Genomic DNA, 17,606 nt, shown 5'->3' on the forward strand with positions numbered 1-17,606 from the left:
CGTACCGGGCATGCGCAGCGCCCCTCCCCGTCGCTGCCATGGCAACCGCGCCCCCTCTCCCGCGCATGCGCAGCAGCGCCGAGCTGCGGCGGGAGGGCGGTGCGTTTCTATTGGTTCTCTCCTCCCAGCCCCGCCCCCCACGCCGCCAGAACGAGGCGCCGATTGGCTCAATATCTTTGGCCACGCCCCCCTCTGTTGCCGCCCGGCGCCGATTGGTCACGCTCTGTCCGGTCACGCCCCCCGCGGCACCGCCCCCCCCCGCAGTCGGGGCGCGGCCACCGCCCCGCACGGACGCGCCTCCCCCGCGCTCCGCCGCCGCCGCCGCCGCCACCACCATGGCCGACCCCGCCGCGCAGTTCCCCGTCGTCTCCTCGTCCTCCTTCCCCTCCTCCCCCTCCTCCGGGCGGCCCCAGCCCGGCGGCTGCCGCGGCGGCTCCGTGTCGTGCACCGGTAAGGGCCGGGCGGGGCCTCTGTGGGGCCTCTGTGGGGCCTGAGGGGGGAACGTGAGGGAAAGGGACGCTTTGGGGGGCGTGTGAGGGGAAGAGGCTTTTGGGGGGCAGAAACGGGGGCCGCAGGACTTCGAGAGGCAAATATAGGGGAAAAGAGACTTTTGGAGGAGGGTCGGGGGGTAAAGAGGCTTTTGAGGGGCAGATTTGGGGGGAAGGGGGGTTTTGGGGGCAGGTGTGAGGGGAAGAGGCTTTTCGGGGGGTAGAAATGGGGGGTTACGGGTCTGTCAGGGGCAAAGAGGGACGGGAGGAGTTTTTAGGGGGGATTTTGGGGGTGGGCGAGAGAGAAAGAAGCTTTTAGGGAACAGAACGAGGGTGAGGGAATTTTAGGGGGCAAATACGGGGGGGGGGAAGAGGCTTTTGAGGGGGCAGATCTGGGGGCCAAGAGACCTTTTGGGGGGATTTTGGAGGGTAAAGAGGCTTCGGGCGGGGAATTTTGGGGGGGGGGGGGGAGGGATTTTTGGAGGCAGCCGTGAGGTAAATGGGCTTTTAGGGCAGTAAGGACGCTCCTAAGGGGCAAATTGGGGGGATAAAAAAGCCTTTGGGGAGGTAGTTTTGGGGATAAATAGGCTTTTAGGGAGCAGATTTTGGGGTGAGGAGCCTTTTTGGGGGTAAAAAGGCTTCTAAGGGGCAAATTTGAGGGGCAAAGAGGCTTTTAGGGGACGTTTTGGGGGCGAAGAGGCTTTTGGAGGGACTTTTGGGGGCGTTTTGAGGGGCTGAGGCCTTTGGGGGGGGGCAGATTTGGGGCGAATCGACCTTGGGGGGGGGGGCGGATTTGGGGGGCAGGGGGCAGTGCCACCCCCACCCCCCCATCCCTCAGAAATGGGGTAAAAAACCCCCCGAAAAGGGGCCCTTGGGGTTTTTTGGGGGGGTCGTTGCTCCGTCCGTCCTTCCTGGAGGGGTCCCTGGGACCCTCCCCCCACTTTCAGCTCTCCCTGACTCGGCAATTCCCAGGATCTCACCCCAAATTCCCGGGATTTCACCCCAAATTCCCAGGATTTCACCCCAAATTTCCTGGGATTTCACCCCAAATTCCCAGGATTTCACCTCTAATTCCCAGGATTTCACCCCAAATTCCCGGGATTTCACCTCCAATTCCCAGGATTTCACCCCAAATTCCCGGGATTTCACCTCCAATTCCCAGGATTTCACCCCAAATTCCTGGGATTTCACCCCAAATTTCCCGGGATTTCACCCCAAATTTCCTGGGATTTCACCCCAAATTCCCGGGATTTCACCTCCAATTCCCGGGATTTCACCCCAAATTCCCTGGGATTTCACCCCAAATTCCCGGGATTTCACCCCAAATTCCCAGGATTTCACCCCAAATTCCCGGGATTTCACCCCAAATTCCTGGGATTTCACCCCAAATTCCCGGGATTTCACCTCCAATTCCCGGGATTTCACCCCAAATTCCTGGGATTTCACCCCAAATTTCCTGGGATTTCACCCCAAATTCCTGGGATTTCACCCCAAATTCCCGGGATTTCACCTCTAATTCCCGGGATTTCACCCCAAATTCCTGGGATTTCACCCCAAATTTCCTGGGATTTCACCCCAAATTTCCCGGGATTTCACCCCAAATTCCCAGGATTTCACCCCAAATTCCCGGGATTTCACCTCCAATTCCCGGGATTTCACCCCAAATTCCCGGGATTTCACCCCAAATTCCCGGGATTTCACCCCAAATTCCCGGGATTTCACCCCAAATTCCTGGGATTTCACCCCAAATTCCCGGGATTTCACCTCCAATTCCCGGGATTTCACCCCAAATTCCCGGGATTTCACCTCCAATTCCCAGGATTTCACCCCAAATTCCCGGGATTTCACCCCAAATTTCCTGGGATTTCACCCCAAATTCCTGGGATTTCACCCCAAATTTCCTGGGATTTCACCCCAAATTCCCGGGATTTCACCCCAAATTTCCCGGGATTTCACCCCAAATTCCCAGGATTTCACCCCAAATTCCCGGGATTTCACCTCCAATTCCCAGGATTTCACCCCAAATTCCCGGGATTTCACCCCAAATTCCCGGGATTTCACCTCCAATTCCCAGGATTTCACCCCAAATTTCCTGGGATTTCACCCCAAATTCCTGGGATTTCACCCCAAATTTCATGGGATTTCACCCCAAATTCCCGGGATTTCACCCCAAATTCCCGGGATTTCACCCCAAATTCCCGGGATTTCACCTCTAATTCCCAGGATTTCACCCCAACTTCCCAGGATTTCACCTCTAATTCCCAGGATTTCACCCCAAATTCCCGGGATTTCACCTCTAATTCCCGGGATTTCACCCCAAATTCCTGGGATTTCACCCCAAATTCCCGGGATTTCACCTCTAATTCCCGGGATTTCACCCCAAATTTCCCGGGATTTCACCCCAAATTTCCCGGGATTTCACCCCAAATTCCTGGGATTTCACCCCAAATTCCGGGATTTCACCTCTAATTCCCAGGATTTCACCCCAAATTCCCGGGATTTCACCCCAAATTCCCAGTATTTCACCCCAAATTTCCCGGGATTTCACCGCAGTTTTCACCCCTGGGCGCCTCAAAACCCCAAAATATTGGGGGTTCTCCCCAAAATGTTGTGTCTTCCCCCTAAAATGTTGTGGTTTCCCCCTGAAATGTTATGTTTTCCCCCAAAAATGTGGCATTTTCTCCCCCAAACTTGGTGTTTTCCCCCCAAAACTTGGCGTTTCCTCCCCAAAATGTTGTGTTTTCCCCCCAAAACTGGGTGTTTTCCCCCCCCGGATCCCTCCTGGGGAGGGGTCTCACCCGCCTTCTCCCGGTGGGGGGGTTTGGAGAACAATCCCTGCGCCGATTCCCGCCCCAAACTGTGCCCGGGGTGGGGGGGAAATGGGGCAAAACCCCTCCAGTTTGGGCAAAACTGGGCTTTTCGGGGGGGTTTGCGACGTGACCTCCCCCCGAAAAGGGGGGGCTGGGAAACCCCGAGCCCCAAAACCCCCCGAAATTTGGGGTAAGACCCTGTGGAAAAGGGTCCTCAGAGTCCAGCTGGGGGGGGGTGGGGGTCCCCTGGTGATTCTGAGGGGGTTTGGGGGTCCCCTGGTGATTCTGGGGGGGTTTGGGGGTCCCCTGGTGATTCTGGGGGGGTTTGGGGGTCCCCTGGTGATTCTGGGGGGGTTTGGGGGTCCCCTGGTGATTCTGGGGGGGTTTGGGGGTCCCCTGGTGATTCTGGGGGGGTTTGGGGGTCCCCTGGTGATTCTGAGGGGGTTTGGGGGTCCCCCGGTGATTTTGGGGGGGTTTGGGGGTGCCCCGGTGATTTTGGGGGGGGTTGGAGGTGCCTTGGTGATTTTGGGGGGTTTGGGGGTGCCGTGGTGATTCTGGGGGGTTTGGGGGTCCCCTGGTGATTCTGGGGGGGTTTGGGGGTCCCCCGGTGATTTTGGGGGGGGTTGGGGGTGCCCCGGTGATTTTGGGGGGGTTTGGGGGTGCCTCGGTAATTCTGGGGGGGTTTGGGGGTCCCCCGGTGATTTTGGGGGGGTTTTGGGGGTCCCCCGGTGATTTTGGGGGGGTTTGGGGGTCCCCCGGTGATTTTGGGGGGGTTTGGGGGTCTCTGAGCTCTCACCCTCTGTGTTCTCTTGCAGATCCCCCCACTTCTTCCTCCTCCTCTTCTTCCTTCTCTTCTTCCTCCTCCTCTTCCTCCTCCCAGCCCGTTTCTCTCTTTGCGGCTTCACCAGGCAAGTCTTTCCCCCCCTCCCAAAAAAAACCATCCCTGAGCCAATTTAGGGGTCCCTGAGCCAATCTGGGGGGTCCCTGAGCCAATTTGGGGGATCCCTGAGTCAATTTGGGGGTCCCTGAGCCAATTTGGGGGGGCCCTGAGCCAATTTGGGGGGTCCCTGAGCCAATTTGGGGGGGCCCTGAGCCAATTTAGGGGTCCCTGAGCCAATTTAGGGGTCCCTGAGCCAATTTGGGGGATCCCTGAGTCAATTTGGGGGATCCCTGAGTCAATTTGGGGGGTCCCTGAGTCAATTTTGGGGGGTCCCTGAGCCAATTTGGGGACCCCTGAGCCAATCTGGGGGTTCCTGAGCCAATTTGGGGGGTCCCTGAGTCAATTTGGGGGATCCCTGAGTCAATTTGGGGGGGCCCTGAGCCAATTTGGGGGGGCCCTGAGCCAATTTAGGGGTCCCTGAGCCAATTTTGGGGGGGCCCTGAGCCAATTTGGGGACCCCTGAGCCAATCTGGGGGTTCCTGAGCCAATTTGGGGGTCCCTGAGCCAATATGGGGGTCTCACCCCCAACTTTGGGCCCTCGATGCCCCCCGGGTGTTGAGGGAGGGGGTGACCCCCCCAGCCCCCCCCGGATTTTGGGGGGTTTCAGCCCATTTTGGGGGGGGTCGAGCCCCCCTGAAATGGCTTTGGGGGGGGGATTAAATCAACAAAAATCGAGTTTTTTTCTTTTTCTCTTCTTTTGCTGCTTTTTAACTCATTTTTTTCTCTGTTTTGGGGGTCAGACCCCCCCCTCCCCCTCCCGGCTTTGCCCCCCCCGGCTGTGCCCCCCCCCCCCCAAATGCCCCTCCCCTGCTTTGCACGGCCCCCCCTCCCCCCCCCCCCCCGCTGCTGCTGCTGCTCCAGGAGAAAAATCGTCGTTTCTGGTGGTTTGGCCTCAAAAAAAAACCCTCCCCCCCCCCCACCCTGACCCGCCTGCGCCGCCCTCGGGGGCTTGGGGAGACCCCCCCGGGGGGAAACGGGGGGGAGGGACCCCAAAATCCACCCCCCCAGCACTGGGATCCTCGGGGGGGGGGGGGAATTCAGGCCCCAAATGGGGGGGTTGGCCCCAAAATTAGAGGATTTAGCCCCAAAATTAGTGGGGTTGGCCCCAAAATGAGAGGGTTTGGCCCCAAAATTAGAGGATTTAGCCCCAAAATTAGAGGATTTAGCCCCAAAATTAGAGGATTTAGCCCCAAAATTAGAGGATTTAACCCCAAAATTAGAGTTTGGCCCCAAAATTAGAGGGTTTGGCCCCAAAATTAGAGGATTTAGCCCCAAAATTAGAGGGTTTAGCCCCAAAATTAGAGGATTTAGCCCCCAAATTAGAGTTTGGCCCCAAAATTAGAGGGTTTGGCCCCAAAATTAGAGGATTTAGCCCCAAAACTAGAGGGTTTGGCCCCAAAATTAGAGAGTTTGGCCCCAAAATTAGAGGATTTAGCCCCAAAATTAGAGGGTTTGGCCCCAAAATTAGAGAGTTTGGCCCCAAAATTAGAGGATTTAGCCCCAAAATTAGAGGATTTAGCCCCAAAATTAGAGGGTTTAGCTCCAAAATTAGAGGATTTAGCCCCCAAATTAGAGTTTGGCCCCAAAATTAGAGGGTTTGGCCCCAAAATTAGAGGATTTAGCTCCAAAATTAGAGGGTTTGGCCCCAAAATTAGAGAGTTTGGCCCCAAAATTAGAGGATTTAGCCCCAAAATTAGAGGATTTAGCCCCAAAATTAGAGGATTTAGCCCCAAAATTAGAGGATTTAGCCCCAAAATTAGTGGGGTTGGCCCCAAAATTAGAGGGTTTGGCCCCAAAATTAGAGGATTTAGCCCCAAAATTAGAGGGTTTGGCCCCAAAATTAGAGAGTTTGGCCCCAAAATTAGAGAGTTTGGCCCCAAAATTAGAGGATTTAGCCCCAAAATTAGAGGATTTAGCCCCAAAATTAGAGTTTGGCCCCAAAATTAGAGGGTTTGGCCCAAAAATTAGAGGGTTTGGCCCCAAAATTAGAGGGTTTGGCCCCAAAATTAGAGGGTTTGGCCCCAAAATTAGAGAGTTTGGCCCCAAAATTAGAGGATTTAGCCCCAAAATTAGAGGGTTTAGCCCCAAAATTAGAGGGTTTAGCTCCAAAATGAGAGGTTTTAGCCCCAAAGTTAGTGGGGTTAGCCCCAATTTGGGGTCCCCAGCAGGACCCCTCCCCAGTTTCCTGGCCCCACAGCTGCAGGTTTTGGGGTGTCCTGCCTCTCCCCCCCCCCAATCCTCACTCTGGACCCAAAATGAGGAGTTTCAGCCTCAAAACAAGTGTTTTCAGTCCCAAAATAAGTCGTTTTGGCCCCCAAATGTTTTTTTTTGGCCCCAAATCGAGGTCCCCTCCAGGCCCCCCCAATTTCTCGGCCCCCAACCTGCGAGTTCGACCCCAACCCCGGGGGGGTTTAGCCCCAAAATCTGCAGTTTTCACCAACCCCTGGGTGGTTTCAGCCCCAAAATGAGCGTTTTTAGCCCCAGACTGACATTCCCCCTCCCCTCCAGGATTTAGGGGTGGATTTGGGGGGTGGGGGGGCCTCTGGTGCCGCCGTGGGTCCTGCTCGACCCCCCCTGCATGGCTGGACTGGGGGGGACACCCCAAAACTGCTGGGGGGGGGGTAGGAGGGACCCCAAAACCCTGCATGGCTGTGCTGGGGGGGGGAACCCCCAAAACTGCTGGGAGGAGACCCCAAAACTGCTGGGGGGGGGACACAGGAGGGACCCCAAAACCCTGCATGGCTGTGCTGGGGGGGGAAACACCCCAAAACTGCTTGGGGGGGGCACAAGGGGGACCCCAAAATACCTCCTGGAGTGCACACACACACACCCCTCACATGGCCAGAGTGGGGGAACCCCCAAAATGCTGCGAGGGGGGGGGACAGGAGGGACCCCCAAAATGCCTCATCACCTGCAGGGCCCCCCCTGAATGGGGGAGACCCCCAAAATCTTTGGGAGGACCCAAAGATATGGGAGACCCCCAAATCTTTGGGGGGAGGGCCCAGGGGGGACCCCAAATTACGGGGGTGCAGTGGGTGCATGGAACCCCTCAGGGAGGGACACGGGACCCCAAAATGATGGGAGGGACCCCAAACTACCACAGGGGTGTAGTGGGTGCATGAACCCCCCAAGGAGGGGACTTGGGACCCCAAAATGATGGGGGGGACCCCAAATCACTGTGGGGGTGCAATGAGTGCATGGACCCCCCAGGGAGGGGACTTGGGACCCCAAAAATGATGGGAGAGACCCCAAACTGCCGTGGGGGTGCAGTGGGTGCATGGACCCCTCAGGGAGGGGACCTGGAACCCCAAAATGGTGGGGGTGACCCCAAAATGGTGGGGGGGACCCCAAACCACCATGGGGGTGCAGTGGGTGCATGGACCCCCCAGGGAGGGGACCTGGGACCCCCAAACCGATGGGGGGGTGCAGTGGGTGTACAGCTCCCTCAGGGAGGGGACTTGGGACCCCAAAATGATGGAAGGGACCCCAAAATACCGCGGGGGTGCAGTGGGTGCATGGACCCCCCCGGGACGGGACCTGGGACCCCCAAACCACCGTGGGGGTGCAGTGGGTGCATGGACCCCCCAGGGAGGGGACACAGGACCCCAAAATGATGGGGGGGGTGCAGTGGGTGTGCAGACCCCCTGGGGAGGGGACACGGGACCCCAAAACGATGGGGGGGGTGCAGTGGGTGCATGGACCCCCCCCAGGGAGGGGACCTGGGACCCCCAAATCACAGAGGGGTTCAGGGGTGACCCCAAACTGGTGCGGGGGTGCAGTGGGTGTACAGACCCCCTGGGGAGGGGACACGGGACCCCAAAACGATGGGGGGGGTCTCAGCAGGTTCTCATCCCCCCCCCCACCCCCCCGCGGGCTGGTCTCGGGGGGCACACGGAGGGCAGGGGGGAGGGTCCCCCTGACCGTGTCCCCCTCCCGCAGCGGCCCCGGCCCCGCCCGGCCGGGGGGCGACCCCGGGGCTGCCCCCCCCGAGCCCCCCCGAGTCCCCGGAGTCTCCGTTCGAGGTGGTCCCCGACCGCGCCGCCTTCGACCGCGAGTTCGGCCCCGCGCTGGCGCAGATCCCCGAGGGCCGCGAGTGCCACTTCGGGCCCCCCCCGGCGGCCCGGGGGCTGGGGGGGGGGGGCGCTGCCCGGCGGGACCCCCGGCGGGACCCCCGGCGGGACCCCCGGGGGCAGGGCCCTGGGCCGGCCCCCGCCCGGCTCGGCCGCGGCGCTGGAGGAGGTGTCGCGGTGCGTGAGGGAGATGCACAGCTTCACCAGCGAGCTGCTCACCTGGGACCTGGTGGAGGGCAACGGCAGCGCCCACCTGGGCAACATGGGCACCCTGGGCAACCTGGGCAACCTGGGCAACGGGGACGGCCACCTGGGCACCGGGGATGGCAACCTGGGCGCTGCCAACGGCCACCTGGGCGTCGGGAATGGCCCCCCGGGCGCTGCCAAGGGCAACCTGGGCACCAGGAATGGCGACCTGGGCACCGCCAACGGCGACCTGGGCACTGGGAACGGCCACCTGGGCACCGGCAGTGGTGACCCGGGCACCAAGAGCGCCGGAAGTGGCACCGGGAGCGGCGATACCGGCACCGGGAGCGGCGATGTTGGCGCTGGGAATGGTGGCACCGGCGCTGGGAAAGGAGGCGGCGGCGCCGGGAGCGACGGCCTTGGCATCGGGAACGGTGTCCTGGGCGTCGGGAGCGGCGACCTCGGCACTGGGAAGGGTGGCCTTGGCGCTGGGAGTGACGGCGGCGGCACTGGGAATGGCATCTCTGGCACTGGGAATGGCATCTCTGGCACTGGGAATGGCATCTCCGGCACTGGGAAGGGTGGCCTTGGCACTGGGAGCGACGTCCTGGGCATCGGGAGTGGCGCCGGTGGCACCGGTGTCGGCACTGGTGGCACTGGTGGCGGGAGCGGCGTCGCTGGGAACGGCGTCCCCGGTGTCCCTGGAGGTGGAATTGGTGCCCCTGGCACTGGAATTGGTGTCCCTGGAGGTGGAATTGGTGCCCCTGGCACTGGAATTGGTGTCCCTGGCACTGGAAGTGGCCTCAGCGGTGTCCCTGGCATCGGGAACGGCTTCGCTGGAGGTGGCCCTGCTGGCCCTGGTGGCCCCGGTGGCCCCGGTGGCCCCGGGCCGGGTGTCCCCGGTGTCCCCCCCGGTGCCGACGGCGACAGCTCCGGCGACTCCGACAGCACCGTCATCGAGGAGGGGCCGGGAGAGGCCCCCCCAGAGGCCCCCCCGGAGCCCCCCCGGCCCCGCGGGGCCCCCCCCGAGGCCCCCCCCCGCCGGGGTGGGGGACTGGGAGCAGGAGCACCAGACCCTGCGGGCGCTGCGGGAGCTGGGGGGGCCCCCCGAGAGCCCCCCGGCCTGGGGCCTCCCCCGCCTGCCAGGTAAAGCCCCAGAAAGGGCCTTGGGCACCCCAAAAAGGGCCTTGGGCACCTCAAAAAGGGCCTTGGGCACCCCAAAAAGGGCTTTTTTTTCACCCCCAAAAGGGCTTTTTTTCACCCCCAAAAGGCCATTTTTTTCCCTCCTAAAAGTTTTTTTTTTCCCCCATAAGGCTTTTTTTTTTCACCCCCAAAAGGCTTTTTTTTCCCCCCAAGAGTTTTTTTTTTCACCCCAAAAAGGGCTTTTTTTCACCCAAAAAGGCTTTTTTTTTCCCCCCTAAAAGGCTTTTTTATTTCCCTCCTAAGAGTTTTTTTTTCCCTCCCATAAGGCTTTTTTTTTTCACCCCCAGAAGGGCTTTTTTTTCACCCCCAAAAGGCTTTTTTTTCCCCCCAAGAGTTTTTTTTTCACCCCAAAAAGGGCTTTTTTTCCCCAAAAAGGGCTTTTTTTCACCCCAAAAAGGGCTCTTTTTTTCACCCCAAAAGGCTTTTTTTTCACCCCAAAAAGGGCTTTTTTTTAACTCCTAAAAGGCTTTTTTTTTCACCCCAAAAAGGGCTTTTTTTCCCCCCCAAAAAGCTTTTTTTTCCCCCCTAAAAGTTTTTTTTTCCCCCCTAAAAGGCCTTTTTTTTCCCCCTAAAAGTTTTTTTTTCACCCCAAAAAGCTTTTTTTCCCCAAAAAAGGCTTTTTTTTTCCCCCTAAAAGGCTTTTTTTTTCCTTCCTAAAAGTTTTTTTTTTCCCCATAAGGCTTTTTTTTTTTCACCCCCAGAAGGGCTGTTTTTTCACCCCCAAAAAGCTTTTTTCCCCCCCCTAAGAGTTTTTTTTTTACCCCAGAAAGTGCTTTTTTTCCCCAAAAAAGACTTTTTTTTCTCCCCTAAAAGACTTTTTTTCCCCCTAAAAGTTTTTTTTTCACCCCAAAAAGAGCTTTTTTTCCCCAAAAAAGGCTTTTTTTTCCCCCCTAAAAGTTTTTTTTTTCACCCCAAAAAGGGCTTTTTTTCCCCAAAAAGGGCTTTTTTTCACCCCAAAAAGGGCTCTTTTTTTCACTCCAAAAGGCTTTTTTTTCACCCCAAAAAGGACTTTTTTTTAACCCCTAAAAGGCTTTTTTTTAACCCCTAAAAGGCTTTTTTTCACCCCAAAAAGGGCTTTTTTTTCGCCCCAAAACGCCGCCGAAAACATTCGGGGGGGAGGGGGAGCTGTGATTGACCCCCCAAAAAGGGGGTGGGGGGGGGAAGAGGAATTAAAGGTGGGACCCCACCCCGAAATTCCGGAGGGGGGGAGCCCAGGGAGTGCCTTGTTTTGGGGTAAAAATGGGGGATTTGGGGCAAAACCCGTCATGCTGTGGGGGGAGATAAATTAACCCCCCGAAAAAGGGAAGGGCAAGAAGTGAGGGGGAGGGGCACAAAAAGGGGGAGACCCCCCCCAAAATGCTGCTGGGGGGGAGGGGACCCCTGTGTCTGCCTGAGTTTGGGGTGAAAAGGGGGGGTTTGGGGGTTCTAAAAGGGGGATTTGGGGCAAAAAAGGGGGGATTTGGGGCCAAACCCGCCGCTGCAGTGGGGAGGGTCGTTCACACCCGAAAAGGGGGGACCCCACCCCAAAATGGTGCCTGGGGGGGGGGGGGGGGGAGCCCCAGGTCTGCCTTCGTTTGGGGGAAATCAAGGGGGTTTGGGGTAAAAAAGGGGGATTTGGGGCAAAACCCGCCCTCACAGCTTGGGGGGGGTAATTAATGCCTGATTTTTACTGGGGGGAGGGTAATTAAGGTCCATTTGTAGTGGAGAAGATTAATTAAGACCCATTTTTGACGGGAGGTTAATTAGAGTCTACTTTAATAAGAGCAGGCTAATTAAGGCCCTTTTTAACTTAGGGGGGTTAATTAAGACCCAATTTTACTTGGGGGGGGGTGTTAATTAAGGCTCAATTTTACGTGGGGGAGTTGCTAATTAAGGCCCATTTTTACTTGGGGGTAGGATTAATTAGAACCTATTTGTAAGGGGGGCTAATGAAGGTCTGTTTTTGATGGGGAGGGGAGATGATCAGCCCCACTTTTAACGAGGGGGGGTTAATTAGTGCCACAGGAATGAGTAATGGGGGGAGGTGACCTCGCTCTCAGTCGGCCCCAAAAATGTCACCAGTCCCCACTCGATGAGGGGGTGGGGACACCAAGGGTGCCCCCAGTGACCCCTGACCTGTGTGTGTGACCAGTGACCCCTGACCTGTGTGTGTGACCCCAGTGACCCCTGTCCTGTGTGTGTGACCCCTGACCTGTGTGTGTGACCCCAGTGACCCCTGTCCTGTGTGTGTGACCCCAGTGACCCCTGTCCTGTGTGTCCCCTCAGTGACCCCTGACCTGTGTGTGTGACCAGTGACCCCTGACCTGTGTGTGTGACCCCAGTGACCCCTGTCCTTTATGTCCCTGTTCCGTGTCCCCCCCAGTGACCCCTCTGTGTCTCCAGTGACCCCTGTCCTGTGTGTGACCCCTGTCCTGTGTGTGTGACCCCAGTGACCCCTGTCCTGTGTGTGTGTGACCCCTGTCCTGTGTGTGTGACCCCAGTGACCCCTGTCCTGTGTGTGTGTAACCCCAGTGACCCCTGTCCTGTGTGTGCGTGCCTCCTGTGACCTCTCCGTGTCCCCACAGTGACCCCTGTCCTGTGTGTCCCCACTCCATGTCCCCCCGTGACCCCCCCGTGACCCTTGTCCTGTGTGTCCCCACTCCATGTCCCCCCCGTGACCCCCCCGTGACCCCTGTCCTGTGTGTGTGTCCCCGCTCCATGCCCCCCGTGACCTCTCCGTGTCCCCGCAGTGACCCCTGTCCCATGTGTCCCCACTCCATGCCCCCTGTGACCCCTGTCCTGTGTGTCCCCTCTCCATGCCCCCCGTGACCTCTCCGTGTCCCCCCAGTGACCCCTGTCCTGTGCGTGATCCCTGTCCTGTGTGTGACCCCAGTCCTGTGCCCCCCGTGACCTCTCCATGTCCCCGCAGTGACCCCTGTTCTGTGTGTGACCCCTGTCCTGTGTGTGTGACCTCTGTCCTGTGTGTGTGACCCCAGTGACCCCTGTCCTGTGCCCCCCGTGACCTCTCGGTGTCCCCGCAGTGACCCCTGTCCTGTGTGTGACCCCTGTCCTGTGTGTGTGACCCCTGTCCTGTGTGTGACCCCTGTCCTGTGTGTGACCCCAGTGACCCCTGTCCTGTGTGTGTCCCCCCCGTGACCCCTCTCCATGCCCCCCGTGACCTGTCGGTGTCCCCGCAGTGCGGGAGCTGCTGCTGTGGCGGGACGTGCGGCGGAGCGCGGTGGCCTTCGTGGCCAGCCTGGTGCTGCTGCTGTCGCTGGCCACGCTCAGCGCGGTCACCGTGGTGGCCCACGTGGCCCTGGCCCTGCTCTGCGTCACCATCAGCCTGCGCGTCTACCGGGCCGTGGTGCAGGCGCTGCAGAAATCCCACGAGGGACACCCCTTCAGGTGGGGCTGGGGGGGCTTTGGGGTCACCCTGCCCCGGGCTTGGGGGGTTTGGGGTCACCCCGCCTTGGGGTTGGGGGGTTTGGGGTCACCCTGGCCTGATTTTGGGGGATTTGGAGTCACCCTACCCCGGGTTTGGGGTCACCCTGCTCCGGGGTTGGGGGGTTTGGGGTCACCCCACCCCGGGTTTGGGGGGTTTGGGGTCACCTCACCCCGGGTTTGGGGGGTTTGGGGTCATCCTGCCTCGGGTTTGGGGGGTTTGGAGTCATCCTGCCCCGGGGTTGGGGGGTTTGGGGTCACCCTGCTCCGGGGTTGGGGGGTTTGGGGTCACCCCGCCCCGGGTTTGGGGGGTTCGGGGTCACCCTGCCTCAGGGTTGGGGGGTTCGGGGCCACCCCGCCCCGGGTTTGGGGTCATCCTGCCTCGGGTTTGGGGGGTTTGGAGTCATCCTGCCCCAGGGTTGGGGGGTTTGGGGTCACCCTGCTCCGGGTTTGGGGGGTTTGGGGTCATCCTGCCTTGGGTTTGGGGTCACCCTGCCCCAGGGTTGGGGGGTTTGGGGTCACCCTGCTCCGGGTTTGGGGGGTTTGGGGTCACCCCACCCCGGGTTTGGGGTCATCCTGCCTCGGGTTTTGGGGGTTTGGGGTCACCCCACCCCGGGTTTGGGGTCATCCTGCCTCGGGTTTTGGGGGTTTGGGGTCACCCCACCCCGGGTTTGGGGGGTTTGGGGTCATCCTGCTTCGGGTTTTGGGGGTTTGGGGTCACCCTGCCTGGAGTTTGGGGTCACCCTGCTCTGGGTTTGGGGGCTTTGGTGTCACTCTGCCCCAGGTTTGGGGGGTTTGGGGTCACCTGGACCCGGGTGTGACATTGTCCCCGAGACCTTTGGGATTTGGAGCATAGAGGTGGATTTTAGGGTACAGGTGGATTTTGGGGCACAGAGACAGATTTTTGGGTTCAGGGGGGGTTGCAGGAGGATTTTGGGGTTCAGGGCAGATTTGGGGGGGTCCTGGGGTGCCCCTGACGTGTCCCCCTGCCCTGCCCAGGGCGTACCTGGACCTGGACGTGACGCTGTCCCCCGAGCGGTTCCAGGCCCAGGTCACGGCCGTGGCCCAGCACGTGAACCGGGCGCTGCGGCTGCTGCTCCGCCTCTTCCTCGTCGAGGACCTGGTGGATTCCCTGGAGGTTTGGATCCCCCCCCGCCCTCCTCATCCTCCCCACGGCCCCCCAGAACCCTCTGAGACCCCCCCAAAACGCTGCTCTTGCCCCCCCTTTCCCCCCCCAGCTCGCCCTGACCATGTGGCTGCTGACCTACGTGGGCGCCGTGTTCAACGGCATCACCCTCCTCATCCTCGGTGAGAAACGGGCTCTGACCCCCTTCCCCCCCCCCCAAAACGACCCCCCACGTTGTGCATTTGTGGGGGGGGGGACCCCCAAAATCAGCACCGGGGGGGGGTTTTGCCCCCCAAATAACTCTGAGCCCCCCCTTTCCCCCCCAGCCGACCTGTTGGCCTTCAGCCTCCCGCCCCTCTACGAGAAGTACAAGGTGAGCCCAGGGGGAGGGAACCCCCCCAAAATGGACGGGGACACCCCCAAAACACGGCGGGGACCCCAAAAAGAAGGGGGGCACCCCCAGGAATGGGGGGGGCACCCCTTGAACCCCCCCTTTGCCCCCCCCCAGGTGCAGATCGATCACTCCGTGGGCATCGCCCGCAGCCAGACCAAGGACCTCGTGGCCAAGTGAGTGCCTGGGCCCCCCCAAATCGTGCCCCTCCCAAAAATCCTGGGCCCCCCCCATCATTCAGAACCCCCTCATGTCTCTGTGACCCCCCCACGTGTCTGGGCCCCCCCAAAATCACCCTCCCGAGCCCCCCAAACCCTGTCCCCTCTCTCCGTAGGATCCAGGCGAAGCTCCCGTGTCTGGCCAAGAAGAAACCGGAATAAATCCCCCGGGGGGGGGAAAATTTTGGGGTGCCCGGTGGTGCCCCCCCCACTCTGAGCTCATCTGCCCCCCCCCGAGCTCATCCCCCCCCCCCCAAATTCCACCCCCACCCCCCCAAGCTCGTGCTCCCCCCCCATCTCACAGTGGCGTCGTCTGTCCCCCCCCCAGCCTTGGGGTTCCTGGGGGGCTGCACCCCAAATCCCCCCCCGGGGGGGTCCCCAAAACCCCCCGGGGGGGATCCCCCCTCCCCCAGCTCGTTTCTTCCCCCCGCCCATTTTATTTTTTTAACGTAAATTGAGGTGAAATGTCTGTAACTGCTGTAAATGGGGGGGAGGGGGGGGACTCAGCCCCCTCCCACAGCCCCCCCCGAACCGCACTGCGACCCCCGAGTCCCCCCCTGGCCCCCCCGGCTCTGCTGGGGGGGTGGGAAATGGGGGGACCCCTCCCCAAATCCACCCGCGGGGACGTGGCATCAATAAAACACCGCGATGAGGCTCCGCCCCCACTGTGCTGGCTCCCCAAAAATGGCCCCAAAAATGGCCCCGGGACCCCCCCAGAGTGGCCCTGGGACCCCCCAGGTGCCCTTGGGACCCCCCCCAGAGTGTCACTCCCAAATGTCCTTTGGACCCCCCCCAAAATATCCCCCTAAAACGTCCCCCGAAATGTCCCTGTGACCCCCCCCAAATGTCCTTGTGACCTTCTCAGAGTGTCCCCTCAAAATGTCTCTGTGACCTCCCCCCCCCCCAAAATGTCCCCCCCCAAAATGTCCCCCCCCGTGTCCCTGTGACGCCCCCCAATGTCGTGTCCCCCCCCAGTGTCCCCCCATCACTCCCAGGGGTCTCCAGGGTGGGGTTTATTTGGGGGGTCCTGTATAAAGGGGGGGGGGCATAAAAAAGAGGGGGCACACACACGTATAAATAGGGTGACATGGGGGGGTCACTGGGGGGGGACAGTGACACCGGGGGGGGGTCACTGGGGGGGGGACAGTGACACCATGGAGGGAGGGGCCACCTCTGGGGGGCTCTGAGGGGGGGACATGGGGGGTCACTGCCGTCCCCACCCCCCCCATGGGGTGTCCCCTGACCCCCCCCCCGGTGTCCCCATCCCGGGGGGGCTCAGGCGGTGCTGGTGGGGGGGGGTCCCGTGCCCCTGACCCCCCCCTCGGGCTCTTCCTCCTCCTCCTCAGGGGGGTGGGCCGGCGCTGTCACCCCGCTGTCACCTCGCTGTGCTGCTGGGCCTGGCACTGGGGGGGGGACACACACAGCCCCTGGGGTGGCCTCAGGTCCCCACAGCCCCCCCCCAAAATGTCCCCGTGTCCCCAGAGCCCCCCCCCAGTGTCCACATGTCCCCAAACCTCTCAGAGTCCCCAAATGTCCCCATGTCCCCACACCCCCCCAGTGTCCCCACAGCCCCCCCCAGTGTCCATGTGTCCCTAAACCCCTCAGCGTCCCCAAGTGCCAATGTCCCCACACCCCCTCAGTGTCCACATGTCCCCAAACCCCTCAGTGTCCCCAAATGTCCCCATGTCCCCACAGCCCCACCCAGTGTCCATGTGTCCCCAAACCCCCGGTGTCCCCAAGTGCCAATGTCCCCACACCCCCCCAGTGTCCCCACAGCTCCCCCTCAGTGTCCCCAAGTGCCAGTGTCCCCACAGCCCCCCCAGTGTCCCCACACCCCCCAAGTGTCCCCAAGCCCCTCAGTGTCCCCAGTGTCCCCATGTCCCCATTACCTCCCCACAATGTCCCCGTTCCCCCCGGTGTCCCCCCCCCCGTGTCCCCTGTCCCCCCTCACCCTGGCTGTCCCCACAGTGTCCCCTTGTCCCCCAGCTGTCCCCTCTCACCAGGACTGTCCCCGCTGTGTCCCCGCCGTTCCCGGGGTGTCACTTTGTCCCTGCCATGTCCCCGCCGTGTCCGTTTGTCCCCGGGGTGTCCGCACTGTCCCCGCAGTGGCAGCTTGTCCCCAGGGTGTCCCCGTTGTCCCCCCTGGGCAGGGCTGTCCCCAGGGTGTCCCCTCTGGGCAGGGCTGTCCCCGGGGTGTCCCCACTGTCCCCCCTGGGCAAGGCTGTCCCTGGGGTGTCCCCGCTGTCCCCTGTTGGCAGGGCTGTCCCCGGGGTGTCCCCCCCGGGCAGGGCTGTCCCTGGGATGTCCCCCCCGGGCAGGGCTGTCCCCAAAGTGTCCCCGCTGTCCCCTGTTGGCAGGGCTGTCCCCGGCGTGTCCCTCCCAGGCAGGGCTGTCCCCGAGGTGTCCCCGCTGTCCCCTGTTGGCAGGGCTGTCCTTGGGGTGTCCCCCCCGGGCAGGGCTGTCCCTGGGGTGTCCCCGTTGTCCCCTGTTGGCAGGGCTGTCCCCAAGGTGTCCCCCCCGGGCAGGGCTGTCCCCGAGGTGTCCCCCCCGGGCAGGGCTGTCCCCAAAGTGTCCCCGCTGTCCCCTGTTGGCAGGGCTGTCCCCGGGGTGTCCCCCCCGGGCAAGGCTGTCCCCAAAGTGTCCCCGCTGTCCCCTGTTGGCAGGGCTGTCCCCGGGGTGTCCCTCCCGGGCAGGGCTGTCCCCGAGGTGTCCCCGCTGTCCCCCCCTGGGCAGGGCTGTCCCCGGGGTGTCCCC

At 61.1% G+C, this 17,606-nt stretch overlaps 2 protein-coding genes and 1 long non-coding RNA gene across 7 annotated transcripts; 2 read left to right on the forward strand and 1 right to left on the reverse strand.

Moving 5' to 3' along the window:
- The first annotated feature begins 275 nt into the window (after positions 1 to 275).
- LOC127464557 (reticulon-3-like) lies at positions 276 to 15,105 on the forward strand. Of its 4 annotated transcripts, none has more exons than XM_051774901.1 (8): positions 276 to 450; positions 4,114 to 4,206; positions 12,874 to 13,081; positions 14,117 to 14,255; positions 14,356 to 14,425; positions 14,570 to 14,616; positions 14,752 to 14,810; positions 14,969 to 15,105. In XM_051774901.1, the coding sequence occupies exons 1-8, from the start codon at positions 336 to 338 to the stop codon at positions 15,012 to 15,014; spliced, it is 777 nt and encodes a 258-aa protein (XP_051630861.1). In that variant the 5' UTR covers positions 276 to 335; the 3' UTR covers positions 15,015 to 15,105. The 4 variants fall into 4 exon arrangements, with proteins under 4 accessions (XP_051630861.1, XP_051630862.1, XP_051630860.1 ...); XM_051774900.1 differs by lacking the exons at positions 276 to 450; positions 4,114 to 4,206 and adding exons at positions 8,716 to 9,481; positions 9,596 to 9,640; XM_051774902.1 differs by lacking the exon at positions 4,114 to 4,206.
- LOC127464558 (uncharacterized) lies at positions 1,846 to 2,911 on the reverse strand. Of its 2 annotated transcripts, none has more exons than XR_007901436.1 (3): positions 2,889 to 2,911; positions 2,423 to 2,486; positions 1,846 to 1,998 (listed from the first exon to the last, which is right to left on the reverse strand). It is a non-coding gene; the product is annotated as an uncharacterized LOC127464558 (long non-coding RNA). The 2 variants fall into 2 exon arrangements; XR_007901435.1 differs by having other exon boundaries at positions 2,867 to 2,889.
- LOC127464556 (splicing factor 3A subunit 2-like) lies at positions 5,115 to 7,141 on the forward strand. Its single transcript, XM_051774898.1, has 2 exons — positions 5,115 to 5,336; positions 5,898 to 7,141. Exons 1-2 carry the CDS (start codon positions 5,287 to 5,289, stop codon positions 6,751 to 6,753), a joined length of 906 nt encoding a protein of 301 aa, XP_051630858.1. The 5' UTR covers positions 5,115 to 5,286; the 3' UTR covers positions 6,754 to 7,141.
- Positions 15,106 to 17,606: the final 2,501 nt, after the last annotated feature.

Source organism: Manacus candei, unplaced genomic scaffold, assembly GCF_025592945.1.
Source record: "Manacus candei isolate 608988 ecotype Guabito, Panama unplaced genomic scaffold, ASM2559294v1 h1tg000234l, whole genome shotgun sequence".
Taxonomy (NCBI): domain Eukaryota; kingdom Metazoa; phylum Chordata; class Aves; order Passeriformes; family Pipridae; genus Manacus; species Manacus candei.